This window comes from Stigmatopora argus, chromosome 16 (assembly GCF_051989625.1).
Source record: "Stigmatopora argus isolate UIUO_Sarg chromosome 16, RoL_Sarg_1.0, whole genome shotgun sequence".
Classification (NCBI taxonomy): Eukaryota; Metazoa; Chordata; class Actinopteri; order Syngnathiformes; family Syngnathidae; genus Stigmatopora; species Stigmatopora argus.
Genome location: NC_135402.1, coordinates 5,108,173 through 5,133,956, shown reverse-complemented (window position 1 = coordinate 5,133,956; position 25,784 = coordinate 5,108,173). Strand labels below are relative to the sequence as shown.

Here is a 25,784-nt window from a genome sequence, read left to right as displayed (position 1 = left end):
GCTCAATTTGCTTTTGTCAGGTCGACTATTTATTTTATGATTATTTTTGACAAAATGCATGTTGCATGCATAGATGTATTTACATGTGTATGTATAATTAAATATATATACAGTTAAATATATAGTGAAATTCTATACTATACTATACTGTATTATTTATGTGTAGACTAATTAAAATCAAATCAAAACCAAGATAGCTCAATTAATTATAGCTCTCAAGAAAATAGGAGAAAAACATTTTAAAAAAATAGGATGTTTATTACTGATGTATTTATTAGAATATCATTTATAAGATGGTATAAATGTGTTTGATTATTTCTTTTAAAATATAGCAACACTTTCAGCAAAAATAGCCGTCATACTATACTGTATTATTTATGTCTAAATTAATAAAAATCAAATCAAAACCAAGATAGCTTAATTAATCAAAGCTCTCAAGAAAATAGGAAAAAAACATGTTAAAAAAAATAGGATGTTTTTTACTGATGTATTTATTAGAATATCATTTATAATGTGGTATAAATATGTATTTTTTTTATATAGCAACACTTTAAGCAAAAATAGCCGTCAATGCCACTGAAATATTCATTGCGAGTACTGCCACTTTAAATGAATTGGATGTCTGCAGTTGTCAAAGACAGGTGATTTCCTCAAACAATTACATATTCTTTATTGATATACTACATTGCAGCCATTTCTACAATGTGTTAGATTTCAGTCCAGTGCTAAACGAGAGCTGTTCACTGACTTAATATAGCATAAAAAAAAACTTTAAAAGTTGTCCTTTGCAGATTTTTGAAAAGTAAAGTGAGAATATTGTCCGTTCCTTATCAGTACCCGTCCGCCATCCCTTTCTTCCTCTTGTCTGATACAGCCACGATGCAGCTGTCCTTTTTCTCCACAGCGTTCACGACATTAAAAAAATATTCCATTTGTCCGACCTGGTGTCCGAGAGCTTTGAGGCCGTCGATGACAGACTGAAGGCAGAAATGAAATAATATTTTCCCTATTCGCTCTAATCATTTTTTAACCATTATGTTTCGATTGGTCACCTGATCAAAGTTGGGCGGGAAATTCACTTTATTCTTGGAGTCGACAAACACGATGGGGGCATCGATGGCCTCCTTCAGACTCATGCCCAGCCACAAATGATTAATTATAGACTGCGGAGAGAAGGGATGTAAACAAATGTAGCCTCGGAAAAGTGGACAAATCGTAGTTTGGCTGACTACCAGAGCGACCGAGGTTGTAATCATGCTTCCTCCTGCGCCACCGATCACAAAAAGTCCTCCGGTCTTGGACACCAGGATAGCTGGCGTCATCGAGGAGGGGGGCTGCTCACCTACAGAACATATTTGCAAGACTCCACAGGTTTTTGTTCGACTTTTTCATCCACAAATTACAACTATTGTCGCCTAAGTAAAAAGTATACCATGTGTCAATATGTCTGCTCTCCCACAGAAGTCCGCCAGCTCGTTATTAAGAATGATCCCAGTCCGCGGGGAGTAGACGCCTCCTCCGAATCTACGCCAAGAGACGCCAAGATGACAACCTTTCAATTGAGAACATTTGCTCAAAGGCTCTCCTCACAAATGGTTGATGGTGCTGGTGGCCGAGACGGCCAGCCCGTCTTCATCCAGCACGGAAACTTGCGACGTTCCCGTGTGGTCGGGCGCCGCCGTCAAGTCGGAGTAGTAGGCGGCCGGGTGGGTGCCGTTGGGGGAAATCATCGCTCTGATGCGATCGATGAACTCCGCATCCAACAGGTGGTCTGCTCGCTAAATGTTGATTTTAAAAAGCATCTTTCTGACACTGACCTTGTAACCTTTGACCTGACCTCATATTTAAGTGACAGTTGCCAAATCCTAACCGTCTTACTGTTGAAGAAAGGATCACGAATGTTTCTTCGCTGGCCTTTAGCAAATTTGGCTGCCTCGATGTAATGATGGTAAAACTGGGTTTTTTGCTCCTTCTCTATTGACTGTGGTGTCAAGGAGAAACCTGGAAAACCATGAACAGTATTTGGACAGTTCATTTTTCATAGAAATGGAATTGAATGATGGGAAAAAGACAACAACCTTGCATGATTTTGAGGATAAAGGCAAGCAGGGCGCCACCACTAGGTGGTGGAGGAATGTGCATCACCGTTTCCCCTAGAGGAACTGTCCACGGGTCCATCACCCTCACCTGGTAGGATCTCAGATCCTCCATTTCCAACGTCCCACCTAGAAGAGCGATATTAAAGTATTCAGGTTTAGCGGGTAGTAGCACGCTTACCCTCAACGTTGAACTTGGCCCCGCCCCATACCTGTCAACCTCTGCCGATAACTGCCCTTATAAATGATTATGATTCCCCTTACAACCCCCCAAAAAACCTGACAAACACCGTACGACTCGTACGGTGTTTGTCAGGTTTTTTGGGGGTTTTTAAGGGGAATCATAATCATTTATAAGGGCAGTTATCGGCAGAGGTTGACAGGTATGGCCCCGCCCACTCAAATAATCTTGACAGACCAGATAGTAGCATCTGTACGTGGATACCTGCAGCTTGGATGTCATGTATTAAATCCGAAGCCACTTGGCCCACGTAAAAGGCATCGGCGCCGTTCTCCGCAATGATTTGCATACTTTCAGCAAGTTGAGGAAATTTCATGATGTCTCCTGTCTCCAAAACACCATTGTTGCCCTTGCAAAAGATTTCACTGTTGGGGATTGGAAAAAAAGAGCAGAAATTGGTAAGTTCGCTATACACTGTTATGAAATCGGATGGATTTTGTACCAAAGTGAAGAATTTTGTATTCTTCTTTTCACAGAGGCTATGGAAAGAATCTTCCCCAGATGAGGAGGAACTGGGATGCCCTCCTTGGCAAGCCTTATAGGCTCCTCAAAGAGCTTGGACCACGGCAGCCTGCCGTATTGCTTGTGGAGGGCTTCGTAGCCCCTCAGCTCCCCGGGAACGCCGATCCACTGACTGCCTAGGAGAACGAGATAGGCTCACAAAAATGGTAATTCTTTCTTTCTTATGCATATTTGAGTCATAGCAGAATTGGCTTAAAAAATCTTCAAAATAAGTTTCAATTTTTTTAGATGAAAATGGCATTTTAGGGAGTATAACAGACTTGTTTGGTGTTTTAAAAAAATAATTACAACCATTTTTTTCTCTTTTACATAGATAATTGGTCAGTACAAGTACATTTTCTCAAAAGCTGCATTAAAAAAATCATTTAGATGATTAAAAATCTGAAGGTTTGGACGTCAACTCCCCCAATTCTGGAACGACTCACTGACGTAAATGATGTAATTACCTGGCGAATTTTTAAATGAATCTGCACAATCGTCTAACAAGTTGCTTTTAAATTTCCGAGGGACGGTCTCTCTGAAGTTGTAGACTGTCACCTTGCCTGGTGGTGAGAAAAACAACAACCACGTTGAAAACGGGCTTTGTGGAAAACATTCAACTCTCGAAAAACAAACCTGTTTTATTTCTAACAGTTACGACAGAGCCCCCGCCGAGCCCCATGCTCTGAGGGAAGACCACGGCCGTGCACAAGAGCGCCGCGATGGCGCCGTCGACTGCCGTGCCGCCCCGTTGCAGCGTCCTCCTGGGACAAGAACGTATTTTAGGTATGTGAGGAAGATTTCTGTGCATTGAGTAATGTCTTACCAAAGCTTAAACATCCTAAAAAATGGTACCTGTCAAAAAGTGAAATATGCCAAAGTCGTTTTTTCATGTAGAAAATACATTTGACACTCAAATGGTTCAATATCTTAAATATTTTATTACAAATTCATAGTTATTGCATCCTATAAAATGCATGAGGGAACGCCTACCTTTTTTCAGTAATTCTGGTTCTAACATCACTGATGATTGATGGATAGCATGCCAGAAAACTGCAAAAATGTGCAGCTGACGCTAGATGAGACGTTAAATATAATTGGATTTTTTGTGGGCAGATGATGAGAAAGATTATCTAGACATTTCTGTCATTATTTAGCCTTTTTTTTAAACTTTTTAGTGTATTTCTCTCCTAAATATGGACTTCTATTATTTTATCACTTGTTTCATTTCATAGCACCTTTCAAGTCTACACGTTAACTCATTGGCTTCCATTGAGGGCGCTATATGTCCAATCCATTTGAACTGGGAAGGATGGTATCAAATGAGCATTTTTTTGGAGGAATCACAAAAAAAAACAGGCATTTGCATGTATACTTTTTTTTATCCACCGCAAAACACAAGCAGCATTCAAAGCGTCCAAACACTAAGCAAAATTACAACATTAATGAGCACAATATTGACTCCATATGTAGTAAGAAGACTTATAGCCCATGACTGCGTCTATGTCATCCAAGTAGATCTTCTTCAATCTCTTAAACTGCTTATCACCGTGCTCAATTTCAATTGCCGATTCATCAACAAATGCAAATGAATCCACATCCCCAGCGATGAAATAACCTGAGAAAAGCGGCATCTGATAGGTTGGGACGGACGGACTCACCTGCCGACCTGCGAGCAAAGTTGCGAGTCGGCGGCAACGGCGGCTCGCCGAAATTCATCGGCGCTGGAACACGACGGAGACAGCAGAGTGCCCAGGCACAAGCACAGTAGAACCAGCGTGCACAACGACGCACACGTCAGGCAGCAGCACCACTTGGACTTGTCCATCTGAGTCAGGGGCCACTCGGGGTCACGCGCCCAGCAAGTAGAAAGCCAGCATCATTGTGCGGCCGGCATGGCTGAATTCACTTTCAGTATCCCACGGGAACGCGCCCCGCAAGCACTGCCTGGCTCCGACACTTAGGGACAGTCCACAAATGACTCAATTGTTTTACCATAGATGCACATGAATACTAACCCCCCCCTTGGGTATTACCATCTTGGGGCTTAAGTGTGCTTGTTAAACCTCATCTCATTTTCTGAACCGCTTTATCCTCACTAGGGTCGCTGGGGGTGCTGGAGCTTATCCCAACTCACTTCGGGCCAGAGGCGGGGGACACCCTGAATTGGTGGGCAGCCAATCGCAGGGCACAAGGTGACAAACAACCATTCACGCTCACACTCCTACCTAGGGCCAATTTAAATGTCCAATCAGCCTACCATGCATGTATTTGGAATGTGAGAGGAAACCGGAGTACCCGGAGAAAACCCACGCAGGCCCGGGGAGAACATGCAAACTCCACACAGGTGGACCGACCTGGATTTGAACCCATGTCTCCCACTCAGCCGCCGGGCTGCCCCTCGTTAAACCTTTTCACCTGAATAAGTGTGGGTGGCGTATTAAGGAAAGAAAAAAATAGGACTAAGAGATTAAAGTCATATGTTGTAATACATTAGGGGAAATGGCACAACATTAAGAGGGAAAAAAGTCATAATATTTTATGAATGCGGTAAAATTACACGATTAAAGTCATTATATTACCCAGCGGAAAAAAATGTTGCAATATTTTGAGATTAAAGTTAATACGAGAAAAAAAGGCAAAAAGTTAGAAAATACTACATGATGAAAGTTGTAATATTACCCCCCCAAAATGGGAAAATGACAATATTAAAGTGGTAATCTTTAAATCATCTCAAAATACAAAGTATGACATTATTGTTACCATATTCCAACTTTTTTCCCCTCATAATACTGCAACTTTATTCTGCTATTACAACGACCGACTTAATACTTGAAGTATTAAGTCTTTAATCTCGTAATACTAAATCTTGTTTTACTCCTTGGTCCTAATAAACCATCCTAGTGCAACCTCTCTGCCTTTAATTTAATAATGACCTATGGTATTGTAGGCCAGTTGGAATCAGCTATGATTTGATGACGCTCCCTCAAAGATCCCCCTTATCTCCCCCTCGCTGATGTCCTCTTTCTCCAGATGGGCTTGTATAAACTTCACAAGTGACTCAAGCCTTCTTATGGCCATCCACGTATGGGGCCCACATTGCTGTATCCTTAAAAGGTAACACGGGTGTCAACAAACTCACTTAAACAGTTGCAATGTTGCTCCGAAAGTTGGAAAACATTTTCAGCAGTTTTTCCCAGTGATTTTTTTATTTCATTTTCAAGAAAACACTTGCAAAATGCAACAAAAGTACCACAAAGTTATGCATTTGCTACAAGATATAAGCAAAGAAGATTATTTTGCATGCAGTTGTAATGGTGATAGATGTTGTGCACATTCTTGTTAGTATTATAGTCTAAAAAACATCTAATGACGTTTTTAAATGGTGTGTTTATGATTTGCCATTTTAGTGGACTTTATGCGGGTATGGAGAAAATAATCAGAAAAGACGTGCTAGCTGTGGAATTATTATCGTCATTTTATTACAAGTGATGTTTTATGTTGTGTTTGTATACGTCTGGTTTCTTATCGCCATGTCAATTAGTTCGTGTCGTTTTTAATTTAATAAGAACAATTATTTTCATTTTTATATTTTTTTTCTCTGGTAGTTTCTGCCCTTTTTCAAATGCCATCTACAGAGGGTCTAGTTATCAAAAATATTTCTTTATTTTTCAGTTGTTTTCCCCTTTTTTTCCATATTTCTGCAACCTTCAACTTGAATATTCCACCGCTTGCCCGAAGAGGGAGACATTGAGCAAAATGTAATGTCAATACCACTGATTATCTTATCACTTGTAATAGCATTTACATTTATTCTTAATAGTATTAAATATAATTCCAAAGATGTTCAAGATATACTATTTTGATATAACTACTCTATCTAATTAATTAACGTTTTAATTCTTGCAACCACAAGAAATTCATTCTTGAAAGAATCATTGATATCATTTTTCTTGCTCTCCTTCAAACGTTCCACCTTTTTGAGAGGGCATCACAGGAGCTTATTCACCACCCCTGCCTGCTCCGTGCCTATTAATAGTGCACATTAATATTTCCTAGCCTGCGTCATGCCCACCCACCCGTGCCTCTCTATTCACTCCATTTCTATGAGCGCTGCCTGCACCTTTGACAGGTTTTGGCATCTGTCACTCAAGCGCATTCTTGATGGGACACACCATAGAAGGCCTTTTGTTTCTAATAACGGTGCACTCAACAATAGGCTTCGTTATCAATTACTCCATAATTGGATGCGCTTCATCCGAGCTTTCCATTCAGTTTCATTCTGCCGGACGACAGTGGTCACCTTGTCTTCCAGCTGTAGTGGGGTTAAATATTTAATATTTGCTTATTAATATTTTAGTGAGCGTGACCAGGACCCGAATGGCATAGTCAAGAAACACAATACTTTGGCTAAGTCGTTGTTGGGGAAAAAAGTGAAGGTTCATCCGAAGGTATCTCCAAAAGAAAATGTATTTTTTGTTAAATGCCTCACACTATAATTGTATTTGTTTTTTGTTAAAATCAAAATTGTTAGGATGAAGCTAAGATGGATGGCATAGTGAGATGAATGGCTGCGAGGGGGTTAAGTGCGATAAGAATGGCAAAGGAGCAGATGAGCTAATGTAGGCTAATATGAAAGTTGATGCAGGGGAGATAGTCGTGCATTCCCTGCAGCGCAGGAGGCACAGATGTCAGAACACACACACACACACACACACACACACACACACACACACACACACACACGTGCTCCAGGGAACTCTGAGCAAAGTGTGCTTTTTTCACAGTTTTACACTATCAAGCTCAAGTTATAATTGGCCGCGTACATGAATCTACACCCACACTTTAAAAAAAAAATTCTTGTCTTGGTGGACATCTGCTGCGAGGCCTCCACGACCCCGGGTGTAAACATGGCTCATCCTCATGCAATGCTCCTTGGCAAATGTGCTCATGTTTAGTAGCAAAAAAAGGCACACTTTGCTCGCACTTGACATCATTTCATTGGGGGTCGGCAACCGTAGGTTTTAGCATGTTCCTTGGAGCTTTTTCCAAAATGTTCTAAAATGGGGGAGAGAAACATGACGCAAAGATTCTTAATGGTTTCCAATGCTGTAAGAATGTGTAGAATAAATATTGAATGTCAACAGTTCTGTGACCGAAGATTTGCATCGTTGTAAACAAACTGGCTACTTTGCGATGGGCCATATTTTGGCAATTACAATTGTGACATTACAACCAGAATTGGATTGGATTGGATTGGATAACTTTGTTCATTCCGTATTCGGGAAATTTCATTGTGGCAGTAGCAAGAGGGTGATTAGACAGAACAACATAGCAAAAGCACAAAGTACAAAACAAATCAAAGTAAACAGGGATCCTTTCTAGCTTTTTCGTGGTGTGCTAGCTAGTATATGTTAACAAAAAAACAATGGGCGCACGGCAACAAAATAATAGAAAACTAGCAGCCTGCAAAAGTCTGAGCGAAGAAAAAAAAAGATTTATTAGGATATTTTTTATATTATTAAGCCCTTTCTGTTTCTTTTATGGATGTATTGGTGTCTATCATATATCTATCATACATCTGCTATCATCTTGAAGTCCGTTTCAGTCGTCGTTCATAGCACCACAGTGAGAGGCGTGCACAGACAATTTGGGGTGGGCAATTGCCCAGGGCGGAAAAAGGGCACCTTTTGCGCCGAACGTAACTGCCAGCCCGACTGCCTTGTTAGAACAATGTGAACTAAGCAAATGTGTTCCGTATGATTACATTTTTATTTATATATGTGAATATATAGCAAACTATTTCAATGCACAGTGTGATAGTATCTGGTGCAACAGGCCAATAAAACATTGTGCTGCCTGAATTTGGCTGGGTGGATTTACTTTTGTGCCCCTCCCTCACAAAGTGATGCGACAGCCCTCGGGCCGCAAGTTTGACACCGGTGGTCCAAATCGTCACCTTTTGAATAGATGTCCACTGCAGCGACCGCTCACTTCAATCTTGACTTACTATCTAAAACAGCCAAACCAGAAAGATGATCTTCACCAAGACATCATGCAATGTTCTCGCACTGTTTCTATATATATATTGCACAAGTGAAAAGTGCTGAAATCCTTCTCACAGTGGAGGACTGATAGCATCCTCCCACTGCGCTAAAAACTGCAGCAGCGGGATTCTTCTTCACTCTTGTGACAAATTACGCGCGTGTTAATCCGCGGTGACGTGCACGACGGGGTCTCTTTGGTGGGTGAACTTGCATCGTGGACACTGTGTGCTCTCCCATTCCAACTTGGACAAAGTGTGAGGGAACAGTTCCTTTGACATTCTTCCCAGCAGGTGGCAGCTGCCCCGGACCTCCACCCGACTTCTGCGGACCTGGATGATGCTCTCCGCGCACCCGCAGCATCCTCCACGAGGTCTGGGTAAGGGGGAACCATGAGCTCATCGTTGCCCAAAGGGGGCTTTTTAGCGTAGAAGCAGGCAATCGGAAGGCACTCCGCGGAACCAGCGCGGCCGGGAAGGAGTCCACGCCGGCCGGATGGAGGAGGCGAGCGCCAGGAGACCCCTGTGCCGCCCCGGGCACGCAGAGAAGGGCGCCGAGGAGGACGTCAAGCGCAAAACGCGCCCCAAATCCGTCAGGTCCAAGCCGTCCGCGGGGGTCGCCAAGGGATCCGCGGCTAGGGGCAAAGATGAAGCGGACTCCTTGTTCGAGACCAGCGGGAAGAAGGCGAGCGGTTCCGCCTCCAGCCTGAGCTTGGACGCCGCCGGTCCGGCTACGAGTCGGCCCGCTACCGGTCGGAGGTCCAAGAGGTTGAGCACCGTTTCGGACTATGATGCAAGCTTGCACCCCATCGTCAAGTCTGTCTTTGGACAAGTAAGTATAGTACTTTTTATTTCGCATTCTAGTTGTTTTTTGCTCACCTAACCCAAAGAAATACTGCAAACATCTGCCCAAAAGTTTTCATTATCTTGACTGAGTCAGTATGTGTTGTCTTAGTTAGTGAAAAAAGGGAAATTCATATTGAAAGCATTCCCAGTTGAAATGGATTGGACTTCTCTTGGCGTCAATGGCAGCTATGGGAGGTAAAAAAAAGAGTAAAATAGACAAGGACCATACTTAATTATAATTAATTTATTTTTTAAACATTTTAAATGTTATTTGCAATTATTGATTATTTTTTTAAATGTTATTTGCAGTTATTGATTTTTTTTTTAATGTTATTTTCAATTATATTGATTATTTTTTAAATGTTAATTTTTATTCTTTTTTTACTAATTAACCCCCAGATTCTCTAATTATTCAATCATTTTCATCAAAATTATTTCTATCTTTTGAGACCCCCGTCGAGGCTTAAGTCAGCACAAGTCGTTATCATGCCTGCCATTAAATTGGGAGATTCTGGGTTCAATCCCAGAGCATTTTACACACCACATAAAACATGCATGTTAGTTTTATTGATCATTCTAAAAGCCTGCAGGTGTTAATAGTTGGTTTCATTGGGTAGTGGGTTCGTGGTCTGCATGCCGGTCTCACAGTCGATCGATGCGGGGTTCCAATCTCAGTTTTTGTCAAGTACTTCCATCCACTCTTTCCAAAATGCTTAAACTTAAATTAAGAAGCTGAGTACACTAATCAGTAGAAATGGTCTTGTCATATTTGCCATATGATTGCTATATCCGTACGTTTTGGTGTTATCAACATAGCGCGATAAGCCGACCTATAGAAAACTGCACACTTTCATACCCACCATCTGTAATTTCATTCATCGATGACAGCCTTTTTGGTTATTCCTTTAAGAAAAAGGGAAAAAATGGTCATGTATAATATAAGAATGAAAATAGAATAGTTGGTTAAAAAATGGATCTTCCTTAAAGCTCAAATCTCCAAGCTACATCCTTAAGGAAATCTCGTTATCTGACATAGGATTTAAAGAGTCTTCCAAATGAGATCAATGGTTAAGGAAAATGTTTGAATTTTAGATAACCTGGTAAAAATATTAATCAGATTCCAAAAAGATCTATGAAAAAATTCTGTTCATCTACCCATCCTGTGTGGTCACCTTTTACATTTTCCTAAATGCTCTAAAAGCTGCCTGGAAAAGGATAATACAGCGAGGCAGTGAGGGGAAAAAAATCAAAATGTCCATTGGGGATAGTGAGGAAATTAGCAAGGGAGCATCATTTAAAGAAACATCCCCCAAAACAGCTGGGAGGGGGAAGCGTGAAAACAATTCAGTCCTGAAATACAACCTTTTCAAATTACCAACCAAAATGAAATGCCTAAACATGATGACATCTTAGCTTGAAATGCTCTAAAAAATAATGTTGCGTCGTGTTTCGCCAATTCAAGGCTCCTTTTGAGCATTTCTTCCATCACTTTGACGTTTGGTTTAAGATCTTTTCCTTCTCTGACCTTTCAACATGTTCTTTGTATGAAGCCCCCTTAGTGCCCTTGCTGTCTGATTGCTTTCCAAAATCTATCCATTTTCTTCCAATCCGCCGCCTTCTGGGTGGATGATTTAAAAAAAGAAAAAAACTGTAGAAGAGACAATTACCTCCGTGCTCACTAATGTGTTCCAGAAATAACTCATCTCGCGAAGCACTCAATTCAGGCCAGAGCTTCAATCAGTCTCCGAGGTTCATGCAGAAATATTCGCGTAACCAGCGAGAATTGGCACATTAGTTGCATTTTTAATCTACTCAAAGAGGAATATGATGATGTTTATATTACCAGTACCTCTTATTAGGTTAAGAATGTATGTAGTATAGTAAGGACTAGTGTAGTTAATTTTGTGAAAGCACATGGGGATCCATAAATATAGAAACAACAAGAAAAATCAAAAACACAATTGAAAAAAATACAGCAATTAATGATTTTTGGTATATAATAATGAATGGAAGAAATCTTTACAGAATGTAACACCAAGTCAAGAGACAATGACTACTTGAGCGGTCAAAGGTCTGTTGTTTTTATTAGTATTTCATTTGGAATTTTGTTAACATGCATATGTCCATCATTTGACATATTCCTGTTGCAAATTGATCTTTCGTAAACTCCATCCCAATAGCGACCGCTGATCAATCTTCCATTTAAGTACCAACCGAATATCATTGAACGTTATATCTTCCTATGGCTGTTTTATTAGCAAAAAGTTAGTTTTCTTAAGGTCCTCGTTATGAGTGTGCTAACAATAAATTGATGTGCTAACATTAAATTCAGCATGCCATGAATCAAATATTTTACTCAGTCTGATGAATTCCTGGGTTTCTTCTCCAAATATTAGACAGCAACAGTTATTTCCTATACTCAAAAGCCCCAAATTCCCTGTGAATGGAGAATGTGCTTTACAAAAAAAGAGGCTGTCTTCATTGTGTGTTTACATGACCTGAATTTGAGAATAGAAAAGTATTCATGTAGATGTAACTAAGCCTATGAGAGTTAACATGTTAACACTCACAAATTATTCAACCCATTCTATTATTTTAATGGCACATTAACAAACGAGCTACTAAAGAAAATACCTTTTTCAGGCTGACTTAATGTGCATATTTATAGTACTAGTAGTTAGTGTACATACTAGTATAAATAGCGTGTGTGTAAGGAGCACAATAAAGACACAATGATACTGTGCTTACAACTTTTAGAAAGTTCTGAGCTGACATTACAAGTGTCAACAGTTAACTTGACTGTCCGTGCGTCGACCTTAATTCAAAGTAGATTCCCACTCATGTCCAGATCTCCTGTAAAGTGAACACGACAGGGTGATGCGATGCACTGCAACAAACTTTCTTTTCATGAAATAATTTGTTACATAACACCAAGATCTGCATGCATACATACGAGGCCAACCGAGAGCAGCCAGTGGAGGGAGGAGAGGCTAAAAATAGAGCATCAAGACCTGAATTTCAAAGACTGGAGGCGGCGCAGTTTTTTTTGTGTGTTTGTGTTCTCTGCTCTAAAGGGAAAAAAAGGGGGAGCTCTTCATGGGGGCTTTCATTCAAATGCAAGGGATTCAATTCAATAGAAATCAGGGCATATTTTTCCAAATGTGTTTTGAACATCCAATGTCATTCAAAAGTGAACGACAAAATGGGTTTATTTTGCTTCACTATTTGGAAATATTGGGAAATGTGCTTGAATGTTCAAACGCTCTCAAACGATGGTACATTTGCATGAAAACATTACGATTGGAGCTGCACTAGTATGTATTTAATCATGATTTATCATTTCATTAGTCATAAAAAAATCAAAAGAATACGATCGGTAGTAGCAATGATAGAATAATGTCATAAAATACCCAATGATTAAAAATACAGTAAAAAAAGAGTATATTATTCTATATTGAAACCCTAAAATATTTTATATGATTAGATAAATGCATAAAATATATTCTCTGCATGTGAATCAAACTTTATAAAATTTATAATGCTATGAACTCTGAGCCTTTGATGGTCTTTCTGAACAAAAAGACTACAAAATCTCAAATAGAAGTAAATTTGTCACAAATATATATTGTATTTAAAGGAGACATCAGTTTTTATCAAGGAAAAAAAATATCATATTGGCCAAAATTCAAGCAAGAAAATAAGTCTAGTAGCATGTGTTTGACATATTTACCAGAAGAGGACGCCAGATGCATTTGTCTTGCTCGCTCGCCCCTATTACAGAGAGCAATTTATTTCTTTGTTTGTTTGTTGTTGTTGTTATTTGTGCATTTCATGGTGAAGGTTTAAATCACATTACACTTGTATAATGACAACAAAAGTGTTCAATTCAATTCAAAATTCACAAAAGATGAATATTTACTGATGAAAAAGAATCATATATTTTAATGATTTTAGCTGTTTAAGCCATTTGTCTTTAAATCATTCACCAACATTGAGAGCAATTATGTCTGATTCGTTTTAACAGATTGACTGCCTTTAACGATGATCGACAATCCAGAGTTGCTTTAAAAATCAACATTTCTTACATCGTCAGCATCGTCACGTCAATTCATGACCACTGGCAAAACTAAAACTATGGAAATACACTAACAACCTTCCTATTGCTGCAAAGACTTGAATGATTTAATACATTGCCTGTGTTTGACAGCAATAAATGTCCAATTCATTTGGGATAAAAGTCCTGGAAGCAATGGATTGACAAAGATGGCCTCATGTGACTGTGCAGATGGGTCAAGGACCTCACAGAATTGCTCATTTGCTAGAGATGGAGACATAAAATGCCGTTTTAACCACGATAACTGCCATCGACATGGATGTATTAATGGATACTATATCTGTGTTTGTTTGTTTTTTTAAAAGTATGATGTCTAGAGTGCATCGATCCAGCTCGAAAGCTCATTTGGTTAAGTCAAGATCCAATCAAATCAATTATTTTAATATAGTTCTCTGAATAATTGATATCATAGCATTTTGAAATTGGAGATTCACATTCTTGATGATCATTTTTGTGAGGTGTTAGAACACCACAATAGACGGAGCTGGGTGTTGTGTGTTGATGTAAAGAAAAGTGGCGTGAATCAGCACAGCGAGCACAGCATATGTCTCGAGTGTCAGGTTCTATTTTTAGAAGCCCGTGGATATTTTTGTATCCGCGCTTGGCACACAAAAATTCTCACTTGGCGCCAATCCTCCTTTTTTTCCCCCTCACATGAGAATTAATCCGTGAAACGCCCGACTGCACGTGATTACGAATGATGCTAAATATTTATGCGGAATGCGGAAGGCAGAAAATGAGACGACACATGAGGCCAATTGGAGGGAATTTTGCCCTTTATGTGCCTGGTGATGTCATAGCAACAATTGTTGGCTTGGATAAAGATGAGGAGGCCGATGCCCACATGCATTCATGAGCGTCTCATGGTCATTGCTTTCAACTGGCTACATTTGCAGAGGCATATTGGAATTGAAATAACTCAATTTACAGTATGGCTTATCCACTTGTGCCCTCTCAAGGCAATAAACCAATGCCTTAAAAAAAGATCACTTCATGCCATGCTACCTACCTCATTGCGTATAGCAGTACTATTGTTCTATTTACTATGTCTAATTGAAAATAAATACCCTCAAAAATATGATAATAATAGTTTTTGGATTGAATTCAATTTTAACTTTAATTTCTGGTCACTTTCGTAGTTTTTTTTTAGCTTGAATTTCATTTTAATTCAAATTGAATTTCATCATATGTTCTACTCTCAGGTAACAAATCCTATTAAGCCTCCTGTTTCATTGAGGTTACGTATGTTAAAAAAATATATACTGAACGCATTGATACAGAGTTATGTAAATGATAGTAAGACAAGGACGTGAAAGGGGAGGAAAAACCATGGAATTGAAGTTGCACACAAACACACACACACACACACACACGCACACATGCATTGCCATGACTTGATGGAATCTGACGGCTCGTGTGTGTGATGTCCAATGAGTTCTGAAGTTCACAATGAGCCTGCGGTGCGAGGCTGTATGAATCATCCAGTGAGCAACACACACACACACACACATGCACGAGCCCAATGAACAATATTGCATTGAATGGCAGAGCCAGTCAAAATGTCTTGAGTGTTAAAATGAATTGCAAACACATTAGCAGAAAATAAACATGAAAAGTAAATACGATGGTGCCTCGACTTGTGACATTAACGTGTAGGTAAAAACATGCATATCTCAAGTCAACATTGCCCCTTTCAATTAGACGGGAATCCCATTAAGTAATTTTATGATTTATCAAGCACAATTGAATGTAAGATGATCATAATGTAAAATGGTCGATGCTTGTGTATTGTGTAGCCCAAGGGTGGTCAAACTGGTACTCGAGGGCCATCGTGGGTGCAGGTTTTTGTTCCAACCGGTCCAGCACAGAGAGTTTAACCAATGAGATTTCTACAGAAAACAAGAAGCACCTGACTGCAATCCTCTGATTGCACTTGTAGGACACCAGATTGGTGAAAAGGTGTCCTCTTTATGGGTTGGAATGAAAACCCGCACCCACTGCGGCCCTTTGTGAATTAGTTTGCCCACCCCTGCTGTAGCCCCTTCGTGTTTTAGCATTAAGACAGCTACATTTTTTTCATACTGTAAAGATGTTGACTTTGGATTGGAGTTGACTGCAGCAGATGTCAGTCTTCAGCAGTTGGCTTGGAATGTATTTTAACCATGAAGATATTTAGTCATGCCTCAAATATAAAGTGCAAGCTCGGCAAAAATCAAGCTTCAAAAGGTGAGCCCACCCTTATCACAGTTTTTATGTTCAAATCTTTGCTCTTGGTGAAGTTATGCTGTTTCTTTGGATTTGCATTTTTATAATCATGCTTGTTGTCTTCCGCAAATACTTGAAATGTCTAGAGTACGCCACCCCCTGAAACTATTTGGGCTACACCGCTAATTGGGATTTAATTACGATTGTTGCAGCTTTGATTAAATGAACTTTTTTACAATTCAAATGTGGGCTCTGCTGCATATTTAATTCAGCATTTTCAGAGACATATAACTGTTAATTCAAAGGAGTTCATCACCAGGAGACATCCAATCCACTTGAACCGGAGCTGCCATCCCTCCCGGTTCAAATGGATTGGACATCTATTGCCATCTCTGTTGCGTATGTTTACACTCGGAGCAGCTGCAGCTGGTTTTGTGCACGTTTGGGCCTAAATCCAAGCCCTTCTAGCTTAAAATGACTTTGTTGTGTATGTTTGCATGGATGATGGACGGATGGATGAATCCTGGGGAGAAGGAGCAGGAGATTGGTTTATTTTTAGATGGAGAGCTTCACTAGTGTGTGCGCTTGTATGTATCCGTTGCTTTTGGATTAGCCTCTGCGGCGTCTTGCTCCTGGCAAGGTAATACGCTTGTCCAGAAGAGTCTCTTCTGTGGAATTTGCATAGATTTTGGGGGAAAGCGTAGAAGAGTGAGGAAAAAGAGAGAGAGGGAGAGAGGGGGGAGGAGAAAGGAGAGAAAGTAAGAGCGAGTGAGGGAAGGAGACCGGGTTAGGGGAGGGATGCAAAGACGGTCGGAGAGAGGATGGAACCATTAAGCCGTCTTTTCCGCTCCCGCCGCTCGCATCTCTTCACTCGTCCCCGTGTTCTTCCCATCCGTCATTTTGCTCTCCTTTGTCTTACTCGTGGGCCCTCCTCCCCCTCGTTCACATCCCTTCCCTTCTCCGTTTCTCCCCAAATGTCCTCTTCCGTCAGTCAATGAGCCCGTGAGACCTTCTACCCTTTTCCAATCACTCCCCATTCCGATGCATGCCAGGAGACGTACGCGGATGCACATGCACGCGCCCCCGTCACACATACTTAGGGGGAAAACATAAGGTCAGAACGTGGCCTTTTGGGACTTTTTAGGATGGGCAACTCTGTAAAGTCGCTCAAAATTTTCAACAAGAAGGTAAGCCCGCGTTCTCGCCCGGCGTTTTTTGCATGTTCGATCACCCCGACTCCACCTCCGGCGACCTCGAAGGTGACCCGACTGCACCTGGAGCGACTGGACTTTGTCTGACTTTGACTTGCACGTCGTCTTGGCTTTGGGGGAGAACTGTCAAAGGATTGGATTTGGTTTTTGATGTCATTTTTTTCTTTTTAAATAGTGGCTTCAGTGTTTCAGAATTGTGGAGACTTGGTTAATGTGCCTTTAAGGCATCTAATGGATAAATGACACCTCACCAGGCAAGAAACAGGGTTTTCTCACTACATTTGGAACTTCCAAAGTCCAATGTACTTCATACTGGAATAATATCATGGAAATGGAATATCATCCTTTCTAAATCTGAAAGAAAGGTTTTTAAACTTAAAAACATTATCATTAATACAAATATTAATCAATATTGTTAGAAAATTATTATTTTATATATAGTTTTACCCTAAGTTTAAATGTTGAGATTTTGAGATTGATTTGAAGGAATACTTTAAAAAAATATTATATTCACGAAAAATATAATAAATATAGATATGTCCAATGTCATGGAAGTTGATTTTTCTTATATGTATATAGTTTAACTCACTCGCTGCCATTGTCAATGATAGGCAAAAAAACTTTACTATTTCTTGTCAGATGTCGATTTTGGCACATAAAATGATAACATTTCAAACCATCTGGTAACCTTTTGGGTCCAAATACCACTTGAACATTTGCAAAACTTAAGAAGTTAAGTCAATCTATAAAACATTCTGCTAAATTGCAGTTACAAGCAACTAAAATAAAAAAGAACGAATGAATGAAAAGAAAAAACAAAAGTCATAAAAGTTCAACGTTGGGTGTTTTGCATCAGTTTGAGTCAAAGCATTGAAGGAAAGCTGATTCACTATTTCAATAAAATTGTATCACTCTAAAAGTGGTCAATTAGACAATTTCAAAAACCAACAAACAAAACAATTCAAGCAATTGTGCCACATTGGATGACTTCTTACCTGTGCCTTTTTATCCAGATTTTTATTCATTATTTTATTTATTCTTTTGTTATGCTTTTTTTTTGTTATATAACTGTCCGCGTGTGGCTTGGTAGTAATTTTCTGGCACGATGTATCCGCAAACAGCCCTGCGCCATGCATCACTTGCTTAAATTAGCCAGTGGGCATGGATCCCCCCACTCCATGCTTGGCTATTGCAGAAAATGCACAAAGTGGCTGCATTTGGGCTGACATGGTAGCAGATGGAATGAGAAGGTCATTTTAAGAGGTGGACAGTATATATTTTGTATACGTGCTTTCATATTTGTATACTTGTGCAAAGATGCAGGCGGCGATCTCTTGGTAATTCACTGTGACAGTCACACTATCTGAAGATGTGATCGGTGATGTCACATTCTATTTTCAGTCTTTTTATGGCTACGCTTGGCTTGCATCCGACGCTAGCAAGGAACCGCCTGCTTTTAATTAACCTGTAGCTTGCTCTGTAATTGGGCCGACTTTGCACGGGAGCCTCTTTCGCCCTCGGCTTGATGAGCTTAATTGGTGATTATAAATAAAAGGCTGGCTGCACATAAAAGGCGTCTTCTGAACTGCCTGTGAGTTTCAGAAGCATCTTTTAGGTCAAGAATTGTGCTTTTTAACACAAAAAAAGGAAGGGGAAGTGTCTCAGAGAGGTCTCTTTTTGGCTGCCATTTTAAAAATGGAAAAGGAGAAAGCAATATTCAACATTGGACATCCATACCTGTCAACCTCTGCCGATAACTGCCCTTATAAATGATTATGATTCCCCTTACAAACCCCCAAAAAACCTTACAAACACCGTACGACTCGTACGGTGTTTGTAAGGTTTTTTGGGGGTTTGTAAGGGGAATCATAATCATTTATAAGGGCAGTTATCGGCAGAGGTTGACAGGTATGGACATCTGTCATTGTCAATGGCAACCTATGTATTGGATGTACTTTTGCATTTTAGATTTAGGGTTTACATTCACGTTCCACCGTGACTGACTCCTACTTGGCAAATGACTGAATGACCTGACCACATCCCTCCCTCCTTCCCCTCGACCCAGCGCCTTAAAATCTCTCATATTTATTTACCAAGCCGCTCCTTGACTGATTTCGCCAGGACCAGAAGAAGAAATACAAAGCGGTGCAGTCCTGTGAGGAGGGGGGATCAGGGGGGGCCCATTTGGAGCCACTAGTGGCCCTGGCCCAGAACGGCGCCAACATGCACAACGTATTGGGGCCCGCGTGTATCTTTCTGCGCAAGGGCTTCGCCGAGAACCGGCAGGCTGTACGTAAGTCCAGAATTTCTCGCATCTGCACGCATGCTGAGAGATAAGCACGCCAACGCTTACTCGACATCATGTCGCCACCTTAGCACAAACATAAGTGTGACCTAGAAATATGAAAATCTGATTTCTCTTTAGTGAAGTTAATATGGGATATACGTATAGTTAAGTTATTCCAATACAGAGCCCTACTGCAGTGTTCATAAATCAGATTTTTCTCATTGTGTATCGTCATGTTAAAATCACATAGTATTGTCTTGTTATTTAAACTCGATACTGATGCATATTTAATACACACTATCAAAACAATGTCAAGGCAGGCATATCAGCATCACAGACTGGGTTGAAAGTGCGTTCAAGGACACCTTAGAGACAGCAAAACTAAATATTCATATTATCTTATTGAGGCATCACACCGGGGGGTGGAACATTTGAATTTGCAACACCCTAAATGAAAACAGGTGGTAGCCTTTCTTCTGCTATATTATTATTCTCTGGAATAAATGAATTTTAGCGCTCATGCTCATGGACGTCGTAGTCCAAAGTGTGTCAAAGTGGCGGCCCGCGGGCCAAATTTGGCCCGCTGCATCATTTTGTGTGGCCCGGGAAAGTAAATCATGAGTGCCGACTTTCTGTTTTAGGATCAAATTAAAATGAAAAGTATAGATGTATATTACATTTCCTGATTTTTCCCCTTTTTAAATCAATAATTGTAATTTTTTAATCCATTTTTTCTGTGTTTTTAGTTCAAAAATAATTTTGTACAATCTAAAAATATATAAATAAAGCGAAAATAAACATTGTTTTAGATCTATTAAAAAAAACTGGATATTCAGGGTTTTTAATCCAGTTCTTTTAATCCATTTATTAAAAAAATCTAAATATTTTGTTTTTGTTGATATGATGGTGTGAGATGACAACAGCAAAAGTCACAACAGAAGCATTGATATTTGATTCACTGCTGAGATACAGTTTATTGAATTAAAATGTCCATGAACTCATTTAACCTCACAGCAGAAAATTAAAAAGAGACACAGGATTGGACATCTATCACCGTCATTCAGTCATTTTTAAGGATAAACTAGCCAAAGCAAGTTGAACGGCGATTATTTTACAATGTCGTTCAGCAGCAGTGACATCCCTCGTCAGACCTTTTTTTCTTTCTTAAACAAATCATACCCGTCAGGAGAAATGAGCGCGACTGCCTACTGAGTGATCGCTGCGATGATGAGCTGTAGATGGCTGTTCCTTTTTGGAAGCGGTGGTTGTCTAACCACGTTCGTTCGCCTAGGCACACTTGTCACAAGTATATGTGTACAGAAAGTGTCAAGTCTGGCAATACAAGTCACTTTAAATTTACAAATACTCAAGATTTTGGGAAAAAAAATTGTGAAATACTGACTAAAAATAACTAGAAATTGGATTATTCTATACATATAATAATTATGTGTGAAAAACATTTTATTTTATGATATCGATAGACCACAAGACAATAAATCTTTAAATTGTTGGTGAAAAATTATTCAAAAATTATGACGTTTAACAAGTGCTGCAACCTAAAACAATCCAGTGTAAACAGAATGCAAAGATATTTGATTACTCAAGTAATGCTTGTTACTTTTTGTTGACATTAAAGACTGCTATTCATTAAGTTAGCATAATATCATAAATAACATATTAACATTGATATAGGAACTAATTGTGTTGTCTGTGTTCTGCATGGGTCATGTGTTGCTATTTCCAATTGTCTTGCATGCATTAACAATGTATGGTTGGCAGGGGCAACCAGTTTGCTTACCATTGATTGGCGATAGGGCCATCTTCAGGCGGATTGATGGTACTAATGTGGCATGTAGATGCAAATAGGGCGTTATCTGCTGGCCAAATTTTGCATATTAGGAAGAGGTATATTGATAGGTGTAATGACGAGAAACATGTAAAATGTCAAACAAAAGTTAAAATCATTTCAGCACTATATATTGTCATATCATACAGCACTAAAACATAATGGTAGAAATAAATTTTATTTCTTTTCCATTATCTTCTATGCATATATTTTCAAGCAGCAGATCTTAATTTTGCCAGGAATCTCTTCATCTAGTTCCAGAAGAAGCACATGTTCACTTATGTATTCATCTGTTTACTTCTCATGCTGTGTGAGGAGTGCTGTGATCTGGCATAGTTTTCGGGCTTCTAACCCTCCCCCCTGATTCTTTACAGGACCGGGAGCTGCGGCCAGAAGAAATGGATGGTAAGCGACAGTGCCCAGATCAAATATCCCTCTAGTTTAAATAGAATCACGTAATAATTACCCTCTGACGACGTGCTGGCAGAGTTGCGTGAGGCATTCAAGGAGTTCGACAAGGACAAAGATGGCTTCATCGGCTGTAAAGATTTGGGCAACTGCATGAGGACGATGGGATACATGCCTACGGAGATGGAGCTGATCGAACTAAGCCAGCAGATAAACATGAATTGTAAGTGCAGTCATTTGTTATTGTTTAAAAGATAAGATAAATATCCTGCTTACCCCAGGAGTGACCTGTTTTGATAGCAACTGGCCTGATTTAACCCATGAACTTCTTTTTTTGCCTAACAGTGGGTGGACATGTCGACTTTGAAGACTTTGTTGAGCTCATGGGTCCTAAACTTCTAGCGGAGACGGCTGACATGATCGGGGTGAAGGAGTTACGTGATGCTTTTAAGGAGGTGAGGACATTTCAACCGTGTAGTACTCATCAATTCATTCACATTTTTACAGCCTCACCAACAACATTCTGTCAATTCTCCTTTGCGTTTAAAAATGATAATCTCATCTTTTTCAGTTTGACACCAACGGTGATGGTCAAATAAGCACAGCAGAGCTCAGAGAAGCCATGAAAAAACTATTAGGACAGCAGGTATTAGTTTCAAAGGCCACTTTATCAGGTCTACCTCATAATGATTGCCCAAATATTTGAAATTGCTGCCATAATGCATTGCGTCTCCAAGCCATTGTTACTACCGGGATATCATTCTGACAGCATCAGTCAAAACTACATTATTTACAGTTCATGTACTTTTTTTAACCTCTATATTTTTTTATTTTATTAGGTAGGGCACAGAGATCTGGAGGACATATTACGTGACATAGATCTCAATGGAGATGGACATGTGGATTTTGAAGGTATGTGACACAATATACATTTTAATACACTACTGGTATAACATCAGCAGTCTCATCTCATCTCGTTTTCTGACCCCCTTTATCCTCATTAGGGTTGTGGGGGGTGCTGGAGCCTATCCCAGCTGACTTTGGGCCAGAGGCGAGGGGCACTGAATTGGTTTTTCCACTCCAAATGGATTGGACATCTACTGATGATATAGTCATTTGAATTCAAAACAGATGCACCTAAAGGCATGCATGCAATTGGCTGGTCCAATTATTGTATTCTATACTAAAAATCTTGAAATATTTCACTCTGCCTGTATGATTGGCTACTGGAATTTAACCTTTTCCACCGTATTTTGGTTTACTGAGATAAACCTGTGAGAATACCGTATATATACAAGTATATACACTCTGATCCTTCCTACCGCGCTTAAATTTTAAATGCACCCACATTCGAAGGGATGAGCGGAGCAAGCGTGTCTGTCAGATTATCTCCATAGGGGTTATGGAAACTCAAACATTGACTTGTGCTTCTGTGGCTTTTAATTGGCAGAATTTGTGCGGATGATGTCTCGATGATTTAAGACGAGATGGAGCGAAAAATCATATCAACCCTGACCCCGAAACTGCAACACTAGACCGGCAAGCGCAACCAGTCAATACTGACGACTCCATTTTCCTGCTGTTTCTTTCAACACATCCTATATGTCTGGACCAGAAACCATTTTTTTATATATAACAAAAAAGCACAATTTCTCCTGGTATATGGTTGGTGCTAACATGCTTGTTTGGTTAATTACTTTGACTGTACCATACAATATGTAGCGATTTAGACGATGTCATCCCTATGAGATCATATGAACTTCCTCAACTACTAGATAAAACTATGGATGTTATCTCAGGGTTGCTTTTTTTTTTTTTAAATAGGTTATGTGTTCCACTCCCCGAGTGGTACGGATAAAATGCTAATGAAGAGGGGAGAAATCTTATTGGCTGAAAGTAAACTAACTTATATGGCAATATGGGCATATCTGTGTCTTTGTGGTTTTTTTGTGCATATTGTTATTTCTCCTCCAGACTTTTGATATTTTCCCATTGTGCTCTCATTGTACACACTTTGCTGTAAGTTTGTCTTGTAGTCCTAAGTTTGTAGTGAACTGCCATGTAGTAGGAAATCATTCCTCTGGGTTTTAAAAAGTCCTCATATTGTGGAATCTGTGTTTTTTTTGTATATTTTAAGAAGTGCTGATGCAAATATTCTTGACACAAGTTCAACAGTTTATAATATACACATATATATATATACACACACGCAAAAAAATGACATTTGAACAGGGTGTGTAGACATTTTAAACATTCCATACTGATTCTTAATATCATTGTGCACGTATATTTTTTGATGACATTCCCAAAGGAAGACTGATTTATTGTATTGTAGTTTGTGTCCCTGAATGCATTTATATGAACTTAAATACCTCAAAATACACACATGGACGAGAAGAATTATGCTTTTTTTAAACCCTTCAAGGGAACTCATTTGACACATTGGCTGCCATTGACTGCGTTAGATGTCCAAATCTTTTAGACTGCATTGGTGGGTCGAATGAAAGTTTGTTCACTCAAAATGATGAAAATCAACGGCCCTGAAAACATGAGCATTTCTCCCGCATTTAATAAATTGCACGTCTATCGCCATCAATGAATTAATTTTTTTTATATTGTCCATGTATGTAATTTGGAAAATTGACCTCGCTCATCAAGTGGCTCTGTTTGCTAGATAATCTGTTATTTAAATGAAGTGTTCTATACATATCAACAACAACAAAAGAAGCTGTTTGTTTCTTTATGCACGAAAGCCAAAGAAAGTATCATTTGACATTGAATACAAAAAAAAGGTATGCATATATTTAATGTCATTCATTCAAAATAAAAAGGGACTTCATAAACGTGCATGGCGAAAAGTGAAGATCTAAAGGGAATTCTCATACATGTCATAACTGTGTGAAACCTATGCATGCCAAAAGCAATTTGTAGCAGGTTTTATGGTAGAATAAAAGTTTTTATGACATGCAGAGTTTGATGAGTGTTTGTTTATGTCTCAACCCGCTAAAATACGCTACATCTTTAAGTTTCTCTGTCATAAAAACCCTATAATCCACTAAAATGTATCTATTTCCATGTCTTACAATGAAAGATGAAGAGTAAAGAATGGATTTTGTTGTTGTTGTTGTTGAATATGAACTTTAAATCAATCCCATTTGCACATTATACATTTTCCTGCTCGCTAAATGTTTTAACAAATCGCTGAACTGTGTCACTATGTTGACTTTAAATTGCTTTTTAAACATTTACTGTCTGATGCCTGTTCAAATCCAGAGAGACCACCCACTGCCAAATCTGTATAAATCCCTCCACTGGGACCCCTGACTTATGTTATGCTATGTTGTCCCGTTATACTCATTGTCCATCTTGCTAAATAACAACCCCCAGCCTGAAGGGGCTTAAGCTTGGTGATGCTCTTGGGACGCAATTTTGCTCTTTGCCCACGAGAGAGCCATCTGTGATGTTAACACACCAGGGAGGGAAGAGAGTCTGTATTTTAAAGACTTTATATTGAGGTAACAGTTTAAGCCTTAGTGGAAAAAAGCAGCCCTTTTGCCCTCTGGGTGAAAATGATAAGCATTTTCTCAAATTTGTTAGGTGCATTTGGTACTTTGAATCTTTTTGAGAACTAGCCCATGATAGTTGAAACCTGATTTTTTTAAAAATAATTGTGAGTGGTAAATGTACTTTCTTAACACTGTAGCACTGTACATATTAATGGGAATAATCCAGGCAGTATCAGATATCAGAAATAAGAGGCAGACATCTACTGGCCACTTAGTAAAACTACAACAACACAGGTATGAACAACATGTGGTAATATTCATGTTTTTAAACTGTGTTTGGCCTTTTTGTGTGGGGTGACATGCACTTTGAAAGAGATTTGATCTATTAGCACATTTCAAAATGACTTGAAATTTAGATTTAGATTTTGGAATTATGAATATTATTCTCTGGAACACAGAAAATCTCACTTCTATGTAATC

The 25,784-nt window shown here is 39.4% G+C and overlaps 2 protein-coding genes and 1 long non-coding RNA gene across 6 annotated transcripts; 1 reads left to right on the top strand and 2 right to left on the bottom strand.

Moving 5' to 3' along the window:
• Positions 1-654: 654 nt before the first annotated feature.
• On the bottom strand, positions 655-4,802 carry ggt5b (gamma-glutamyltransferase 5b). Its single transcript, XM_077622604.1, has 12 exons — positions 4,500-4,802; positions 3,475-3,602; positions 3,306-3,401; positions 2,780-2,975; positions 2,542-2,702; positions 2,079-2,225; positions 1,871-2,001; positions 1,591-1,778; positions 1,433-1,524; positions 1,233-1,342; positions 1,053-1,163; positions 655-977 (listed from the first exon to the last, which is right to left on the bottom strand). The coding sequence occupies exons 1-12, from the start codon at positions 4,664-4,666 to the stop codon at positions 831-833; spliced, it is 1,674 nt and encodes a 557-aa protein (XP_077478730.1). The 5' UTR covers positions 4,667-4,802; the 3' UTR covers positions 655-830.
• Positions 4,803-8,094: 3,292 nt separating this feature from the next.
• On the bottom strand, positions 8,095-10,926 carry LOC144090801 (uncharacterized). Its single transcript, XR_013305508.1, has 2 exons — positions 10,588-10,926; positions 8,095-9,913 (listed from the first exon to the last, which is right to left on the bottom strand). It is a non-coding gene; the product is annotated as an uncharacterized LOC144090801 (long non-coding RNA).
• Positions 8,930-24,769, top strand: LOC144090800 (calcium-binding protein 1-like). 4 transcript variants are annotated; one of them, XM_077622608.1, is made up of 8 exons: positions 16,825-17,233; positions 19,379-19,546; positions 21,765-21,795; positions 21,878-22,021; positions 22,144-22,253; positions 22,370-22,447; positions 22,638-22,710; positions 23,249-24,769. In XM_077622608.1, exons 1-8 carry the CDS (start codon positions 17,192-17,194, stop codon positions 23,272-23,274), a joined length of 672 nt encoding a protein of 223 aa, XP_077478734.1. In that variant the 5' UTR covers positions 16,825-17,191; the 3' UTR covers positions 23,275-24,769. The 4 variants fall into 4 exon arrangements, with proteins under 4 accessions (XP_077478731.1, XP_077478732.1, XP_077478734.1 ...); XM_077622609.1 differs by having other exon boundaries at positions 16,828-17,233; positions 22,370-22,444; XM_077622605.1 differs by lacking the exons at positions 16,825-17,233; positions 19,379-19,546 and adding an exon at positions 8,930-9,713.
• Positions 24,770-25,784: the final 1,015 nt, after the last annotated feature.